The 9,511-nt window shown below is 31.7% G+C and overlaps 1 protein-coding gene across 1 annotated transcript; it reads left to right on the top strand.

The window, feature by feature from the left end:
• Window positions 1-981: 981 nt before the first annotated feature.
• On the top strand, window positions 982-6,749 carry LOC130622174 (alpha-1A adrenergic receptor-like). Its single transcript, XM_057437607.1, has one exon. The coding sequence runs from the start codon at window positions 5,083-5,085 to the stop codon at window positions 6,142-6,144; it is 1,062 nt and encodes a 353-aa protein (XP_057293590.1). The 5' UTR covers window positions 982-5,082; the 3' UTR covers window positions 6,145-6,749.
• Window positions 6,750-9,511: the final 2,762 nt, after the last annotated feature.

Here is a 9,511-nt window from a genome sequence, read left to right as displayed (position 1 = left end):
CGTCACAGAAAGCTTGAAATTTGATCATATTCCACTGTATAGTTAAAATCCAATTGCTTTAGTTCTTGAGAGAATTTTCATATTCTGTTTAAAGTTTCTAGAACAAAAGCTATTTAACATATCTTTCGGGTTTTTTCATGCTTTGAGATACAGGATAACCGTAGGGGAGTAGTGAGTTACTTCCGAAAATGGTACATTTCTATTTCTTTCGAACGGGAAAAGCATTTAGAAGTAACCATATGCTGGAGAACAAACTATTTAATAACCTAGCCTTCCGAATAATTTTTGCATGGTAATAAGAAGCAGGTAAAAACAGCTGTATTCATATGTTATGCAAATATTATTATTTTTGTGTTTCAATTGAAATAGAATTAAGTTTCTGGCAAAGTTATGGTAAAATGACCAGCTTATAAAAATGTTAGCGGTCGGTATAATTAGACATTTTTCCGTGCAACATAATGTTTTTATTATACATAAAGAACAATTGAGATGCACAAGAATTTTCTACATTGGCAAGCCATTTATAATCGCTGTAAATTTCAGAATCTAAACTGATCTCTCTACTTGACTACGTGACTTTTTCACTCTTCGGTCTCACACAATGTTGTAACGAATCGATGTAGCTATGTTTATTTTATATTCAATCTTCACGCGGCTTAAAGACATAAGACATTCTTAGTTGTAACTCAACTAAGAGCATTTCTCAAAATTTGTACATCTTTGATTTGTATTATACAAAACATTTTTAGAAAATAACAGAGAAATTTAGAATCACTTACTTAATGACTTTGAACCTTTGAACCGGTGATAAATTTTGCGTAACAGCCTGCAGGTTTTAACGCAGCATAAATAAATAAATAAATAAATAAATAAATAAATAAATAAATAAATAAATAAATAAATAAATAAATAAATAAATAAATAAATAAATAAATAAATAAATAAATAAATAAATAAATAAATAAATAAATAAATAAATAAATAAATAAATAAATAAATAAATAAATAAATAAATAAATAAATAAATAAATAAATAGAATAATACAACTCTTTGAATGAAAGTAAATCTTGTTTGGATGTTATTATTAAACAAACAAATTATATTAAAAGGGAAAACAAATAAAATAAACAAGAAAATATATAGTTAATAAGGATCGTAAAGTTAACTGAAAAGTGTTTTTATGAATCAACAGACAAAAGGAGAGACAGCTATGGTACATTCTAATTATCGTTGTTTCCGTTGTTTGTTTCGAATAGTTGAAAGGTTGCAAGCTAATTTCTTTCTTTAATTATTCCTAATACTTTCGTAGCCTACAAAGTCTTAAACTTAACAGAATTAAGGACAAACATCGTTAAAACTGGTTAGTTTAGTTTGTTTGTTTTGTTTTGTCATTTTGTCATCTTTCTGTTTAGTTTTGTTTTGACTTTGCTGTGGTTGTTTTGAAAGCAGACTCATAATTTTTGCTACGTATTTTTTGTGGGTTTTTTTTGTCTATTTGCTATTTTTAATGTCATTAATTCGGTCATTCTGTTTTAGTTTATTGAAATTATTTTTGTTAAACATGTTAAAAGTTTTATATTTATATAGGTGCTTGTTACATAGATTAATTCCTCTCAAATTTGTTTATAATTGCTTCAAAAACTTGTCTGGGGTTTTATGGTATGGCGAAGTCGACGTGAGCGTGTGTAAAAAGATTAATCTTTAGAGAAGAAAGGTCGTAAAGAATATAACTGTAAATATCTTTCATCCCAAAAGCTGAACCAGACACAGGATTTCCCAAAAATCAACTTTGAAATTATAGAGTGTTTTAGCGAATTTTACTTTAAAATATCATCTTTTTTATAATCTCGTTGTTTTTGCTTAATGCAAAATCTAACTGCTCCTATAGGATTTCTTGAGCGTTTTCGTTAAAGATGCTAGTTGTAAATTAGGGCTTTAAAAGTTATGTCCAGTCCGTTGAAGAGAGATTGTGACCATCATTCAATCAGCTCTTGAAAAAAATGTCCGTTGTTGCTAGGAACATAGATCCTCCGAGGTTGCAGAGAGGTAGAGTTATTAAGATTTTTCTGTTTTTCTCCAATTTAAAAAGGTGGTGGAAATTTTAAACATTGATGGTGACCTAGCGCCTTTAAGTCGAAAGTCCACTTTAATCTTTTAGAACGCCAGTTCAAGGTGCACGTATTGAAGTGCCCTATATTGTGTAAAATCATTTTGACTTTTTTGAGAGCGCTGTGAGTACTGAAGTGTATACTAACGTAAGTTCATGATTTCAACCAAAGAATTTGCTTGAATCGCCGCCACTTTGCGTTTGTGCGCGCATTTCTGTTTCCAATGCTTTGCGATCACAGTGGAATTTCCCCTTTAGGGTTAAGGCTAATGTTTTATAACTGTTAAAAAATGTTAAAGCTGGACCGGAAAAACGTCACAGTTATATTAGAAAGCACTTTTTTATAATACTTGTCTTCCTCTTTTAAAATTGGCAATATGTTACCGCCGCAATTTTATAAAAAATAATGAATAATTAAAGAACTTCTATAATGCTGGAATCATTCCAACAACAACAACAACAACAACAAAAATAATCGGTAAATAATCAAAATGCAGTTGTCTAACGGTGCAAAATATTATGATTAAACTTTTTTTATTTAAATATTTTTTGTTATCGTTCTTCTTCTTTTATTTATAATCACACTTTTACATAGCCTTATCCATTTCATACCCAAACTTTTTCATTCAAACCCTACACATTCACAATTTTTGTCATTTGATATGAAGATTCTTGTATTGAGAGTTCAATGACATTATTTACGCATGTTTTGATTCCAATGAGTCAGAAAAGTCACGCAAGGTATAAAATGACGACCAATTGACTGTCTTTGTACTCGATAGTGGATACAGTAATGATCCCTTCAGGGTTTTTTCGTACCATATGCCCCAAAAATCTCTTTCTACGAAAGATAACACTTTCTTGGGTAACGGTAGAATATTTGAAGTAGGCTTTCACAGGCTTGCAATAATTCTTGTACAACTTATTTATGGCATTATAATGAATTAGTAAAATATCCACATATTTTTTACACAGGATTAATTAAGAAAAATTTAAGTATCCTGTACAACCAAGTTGCAGTCTGGCTAACTGAAAACCAGACTGATAATAATAAAAATTTAACAAATCACAAAGTTGAAACAACCAGCACTTTATTCTAAAAGCAATTAATGACCACGCCAGTTAGAATGGAGAATAAAAGACATAACCATCATGTTATATATTAGACAGATGTTATTTCACCGACCAAAAGACAGTCCTTTGTCGTGGGGACAGCTGACAGTTTTCCAATTCAGTGCAATGTATTATTAAAGCGCAATGATGGTAAGTCCTTTATAGGGTGTGTATAATAAAAAGTCGAAATGCTGCATGGAAAAGTGCGAATGGTGACTTTTAAAGAATTAAGAGTGTAGAAGTTTTAAATCTAAACGAAAAAGTCTGAACACGGAAGGCAGAAATCCAAATACATGATGGGCATAAGAAAAGTCGATCCTCAGTAAAGAAAACCTTTAGTGGTGGCGAAAATCTGAGGCGACTTTTTTTGGGCTGGTAACGTACTTAATAAAGAAAAAACGATAATTAAAAAAGACCTGAAAAGGATTCAATCTAAATGTTGCATCATATGAGCGTCAATAATAATTACTGTCTTTTTTTATACTGATCGTTCTGGAACGCAAAAATATACTTTTATATGTAATTACATTTCTGTACATAGGTAAATATTTATCATCAGACGATCCCACCGCACGTAGTGTGGTGGGTTCGTCTGCGACTCCCAGTTCTGAAGACCGCGGATCGAATCCCGCTCACTGCCGGGCAGTATGTTAGTTATGAACAAAGTAGTTCTTCTACAATATTACTTTTCTGTAATTACGTCTAAGCTGATATTAGGTCGGTCGAGCAGCATACCCTTAAATGTTAGCCTGCTTTTGACAACAACAAAATCGAAATTATAAGGTGTAATATTTACAACATAACTGACGGTTTGAGCGACAATGAAATCTTGAAGTGTCCCATCAAAAAGGCTAAAATTAAGAAACCTATCACATACCATTAAATAAGTTTTTATTTAATGACTGACGGCGTTACAAAGATAGACTTTTTACATTGTGTTAAGATACGAAACAATAGTGAATTATGTCAAAATGTGTTTTAGTTAGTGTAAATAAAGGCTATTGAAAGGTAAAATTTATAAGTGTTTTCCCTAACGAAGGCCTAAAAATGTATGCTTTTGTCACAGAGTTTATCTAATATATAAAGATTTTTTCATGAAATGACCTTGAGTTGGTCTACGTAAATTCTGCAAAACACTAATAGCATCTCCACAACCTCGACTGCATCCTGAGATTATATTATAAATAACGTTTGAATTTTGAAACAATTTAAAGAATTTTCGCAAACAACTTAATCGCGGTTAAGTCCACAAAAGTTGATTAGGTTTGGTATAGCTGGAAATTGCACGTAATTATTTTCGTCTTATTTATATCTCCTTGTTGCTATGATACAGTAAAAAACAAACTTAAATTTCTATAATTGAGTTACAGAAGGAGATATATATCGATTATGCTGTTTGCTTATATCATTAGGATATCTATCAAGTTTTTGTTCAGGTTTTCAAATTGAGTAAATGAAAATTACAGTTTTCATCTATATGTTTCGCAATTTTGTATGGAAATGTTGTTTTTTTTATTAGATTCCCTACAAACAGATTGTATAAGTTTCACGTAACACAAATATAATTTTGTTGGGTTATTTTGTGAAAGATCTTTATTTATGCTTAAGTTTTAGGAATTATCGTTGTTTTTTTAAAGAGAGTTTCCAGACAGTGAACTATTGGTGATGAGACGCTTTTGACTGGAGAATTCACTCTCTATGGAACCAGAGTAAACACTCTGGCTGACTGGATTTTCACATTTACAGAAATTCCGTCGAAAAGAAAGACAGTGAAATCAATTTTAGGTGAAATGAAATTTTATTTTTTATCATTTAGAAAAGTTAATTTATTTTAGCAAAGTACTGGTATGCCCTTCTCAATATGAATGCCGAAGAAATAACCTCAGTCACCTTCTTAACCATCATCATGACTGTATCAGTCATTGGAAATTCTTTGGTAATACTTGCAACATTAATCAGTCAGAATCTACGTGGCTTCACAAACATTCTCATCTTCAATCTATCGATTTCAGACCTGCTGATAACAACAGTAAGCCTACCAATCCGGATGTCGCAATACTTCAGGACAGATACTTTCTCTGCTTTGTCCGACTGCAAAATCAGTGTTGCACTTACTGTGTTTTTGTTTACGTCAACTAATATGAACCTACTGTTAATCACCATAGATCGATTTTTTGGAGCAGTATATCCTTTAAAGTATCGCGCGAGAACTGAATCCCGAACAACCCTTGTCGTTGGAATATTTGCATCGTGGACTATATCTTTAATTATCGGAACATTTCCGTTCTTCATATATGGTGAAAAAGACAGCGTGAATGATACCCGAATTACAGTATGCACATTTAGTACGGTGCTAAAATCGGGGTACGTGATTTTCATTGAAATTGGTGGCTTAACTGTACCTTGGCTTATTATGATAACAATGTACGTTAAAATCTTCATCGTAATTTATAAGTCCAGGCATAATAAAATACGTTCCAGCACTAACACAAACATCATAGATCTATCACGCAGGAAAAGAAGTTCCCAAAGTAATATCGTCGTGCAAAAAATAAAAAGAATAACACATGAAATAAGATTATCTAAGGTAGTTTTTATAATTGTTGCATTTTATTCTGTATGTATGGTACCGATCGGGTTGATTGATTTGATTGAGACAATCAACTATGAGCCATTAGTGCCAATAACAGTAATTAAAGTAGCCCTGCTGCTGGCATACGCTAATTCTGCAATAAATCCTCCCATATATGCAGCCAGTAGCAGCAAATATCGCAAACATTTTTACCATCTACTTTGCTGTTTTCACATAAAACAAAAGAGGAGACAAAATCGAGTAAGTCCTGCTAATGGCGTACCTTTGCCAAACCAGCATAACACTTATCGACATAGTAGAGAAGTTGATACGAATCTTGCAATAAAGTGAAAAAAAATGGAATCGCAGCTCAGGCAAATATCAATTGTACTTTTTCAGTTTGAATTGCCAACAAGGTTTAAGAGAACATTAGCACATTGACAGTCCTTGCAGTGTATCACTTTGTAATCCCGTTACACTTAGTAATCCCATCGCACTTTGTAATCCTGTCGCAATTTTTAACCCATTTTGTCGCACTTTGTAATCGCCAGCCTATCCCAATTTTTAACCCTACCTTGTCACACTTTGTCACATCCCGTAAAAATTCCGTAGCACTTTGCAATCGCAAACATATTGCAATTGTGTAATCTTTTTATATCGCACTTTGTAATCTCTGACCTGCTGCAATTTGTGGTCCCATCGTATTAAACTTTGTAATCCTCCGACCTGCTGCAATTTGTGGTCCCATCGTATTAAACTTTGTAATCTCCGACCTGCTGCAATTTGTGGTCCCATCGTATTAAACTTTGTAATCTCCGACCTGCTGCAATTTGTGGTCCCATCGTATTAAACTTTGTAATCTCCGATATTTTGCGACAGAATATTTCTCTCGTATATCTCTGTGATTGTTTCTGAAACGCTTTTTGTATTAAGTAAGGAAAAAAAAATGACGATTACAGCTACATATCCCTTAAAGTTTACATAACGCGTAGAAATTCTAACAGGTAACATTTCTACTATTAGGTTTTTACATTACTGAAGCTCACTAAAGCGATAATTTAAATAAGTTATGTAAAGTATCCAAAGAGTTAACGTCATTGGGGCAAATACATCCCAACGCCTGGCTCTTTCTCCAACTATATAACTTTATCACATTTATGATAATACAACACACTTCAGTAGTCGCAATACTCCCGTAAGTTTCATCACCAGAAAATAGCTACAAATAGATACACGACGTTAGTATGAAAGGACCATACATGCTCCAGTCTGTTTCCGGCAATTAACAAAGTAATGTTTGATTTGTTTATAGTTGAAGTTTATAGTTGAATTATTAAGTCTTAAGTTATTCACAAGAAACTTCTAGACAGACTTCTGTATTTTAAAAAAGATGTGTAACACATAAAAATAATTAAAAAAAAAGAAAAGAAAAAAATAAGTGACTTAAAAAGAATATCAGATAAGTCTTACCTGTAGAAAAATACAATTTTGTTCTAAAAATTGAATTTTTAAATTTGATGAAAATTTGTGCAGATTCTTAACACGAAAATACATGCATGTCAACAGAATAGAAACTTCTGCTTTATATGCACGAAATACCCAGTATTTATAAGTTTTATTAGCTTATAAATATTTGGAAAGAGTATTTCAATTCGTGCAAGAGAAGCTAAAAGCGTACGTACCGATCAAAAAACATCCCGTAATTACAAAGTGTCACAAGGTGGGATTACAAAGTATGACAGGTCAAGGGATTACAAAGTGCATCATGAAAGGATTACAAACTGTGACAGGTTGGAGATTACAAAGTGCATCATGAAAGGATTACAAACTGTGACAGGTTGGAGATTACAAAGTGCATCATGAAAGGATTACAAACTGCGATAGGTTGGAGATTACAAAGGGACAAAATGAGTTCAAAGCGCAATACGATTACAAAGTAATACATTGCAGTCCTCGTTAAAGCAACGATAAAATCAAATCATTTAAATTAATTTTAATTTTTTTAAATTTTTGAAAGCCTTTTAGTTTTAGTTTATCATTTATTTATTTATTTTTTTTTTTATTTTTTATTATTTCTTTAGTTTATTATTATTCATTTTGTAAAATTCCAAAAGCTTTCAAATGTTGTACTTCTTTTGCATGCTATTTCAGATTTTAGTTTTGCGAATAAGATGCCGTTTTTCTGTCCTTTAAAGAGGATACAAAACAGCTGTTGGTTTTCAACTTTAGTGACTTACACGAAAGTCGAGCTATTGGCGGTGGAAAAGTTCATGATCACTGATAAAAAAACAATTTAAGTCATCTTAAATATCATATTGCGCATCTAAATATAACTGAAAGTGATTTTTAAGTACTTACTTTTTCTTTGAACTTAAACTTTCTAATTATAATACATACTTCAAACCTTTCAAACAAGTTAGCTAGCTATATCTTTTGAAATTTTGCATAATCTTATAAGTTCATTGTACATAAAGCCAGTCGAATCAACAACAATGACTTTAAAATCTATGTGGAGGCATTAATTACCGTCTTTAAGCTAGTAATTTAGCATTTTTAAACATATACAGCTCCTTGTGTTGTCTCTGTTTCTCGTCAAAACAAACTTGCAATTTACTGATATTTAATATATTATACAGATTTTTGCTTAATTACTGCCAAAAAAATGCTAAAGGAAAATTTTTCTTTTTTTAGAAAATAAAAAAGTAGCAAATTCACCATAAAAAAATATTTATTCAAAGCAGGTTTTCTACACGTCTATATGGTTCTAAAATGTGCATAATTTATTTTACCTTGAACTTTTGAGTCGTTTATTACATGCCATTCGGAAATTGCAGGGATTATGCTGGTGGAATTGTTTCGTAGCTCCTTTAAATTTAAACTCCACTACCTATATATAGACCCTAGAAGCACTAGAATGTATTGCTTTTGCTAATAAACATGGATGTGATTAATTAACGTCCCTGAAAGGATAAGGGAAGGTAATAAACCAATGAGAGAGAAGAAGATTTCAGTTTATCTCAAAGTAATAGCTATATGCATTGGTTAAATATTAAACTTTGCGTTTCCAAAGATACCCTTTTATTGGAAAGGATTAATTAAGCCGCAGACGAACCCACTACACTACGTGCCGCGATACGTTTGTGATGAACTCAGATAGTATATCCGGATGGTGTGTATACATATAGGTGAATATTTATCATAGCACATCCGTATTTCATTCTCAACAGAAGAGAATGCTTCATATGATAATAAAAAGACGCAACATTCGGTTTTTTTTGCGCTTTTTTCGGAAAACACACAAAATCCGAGCCTTATAAATAGTATCCCGATAACTGATTGTTTACTTAGAATACAGTAATTAGATATTTTTAACTCCGATTTACCGTAGTTCATTTGTTAAGTGAAGTCACTCACTTTTGAATTAATTTACTGGCATAATTAAGACAAAGAATTGTTAAAAACGAACCATGCTTGTGGAAGCCATATTAAGCAAATACGTATCCTTTACACATGTAAATGGATCGGAAAGATGTTACATTTTATTTTAGGGTCAGATTTTCAGTAAAGAATTGCGAGCCAAAGGTTAAGAACAAAACTCAACTGTGAATCCTCTGTGTTCCTTTAAATCTGCTTTTATTTGTTTTGTAAAATAAAAAATCGGCATTTTATGAAATTTCCAAATGCATATGCTTAAAAACTTGTTTTATTAACACAGACC

Source organism: Hydractinia symbiolongicarpus, chromosome 12 (genome assembly GCF_029227915.1).
Source record: "Hydractinia symbiolongicarpus strain clone_291-10 chromosome 12, HSymV2.1, whole genome shotgun sequence".
Lineage (NCBI taxonomy): Eukaryota > Metazoa > Cnidaria > Hydrozoa > Anthoathecata > Hydractiniidae > Hydractinia > Hydractinia symbiolongicarpus.
The sequence above is the reverse complement of the archived record's forward strand: the minus strand, read 5'-3'. Positions and strand labels throughout refer to the sequence as shown.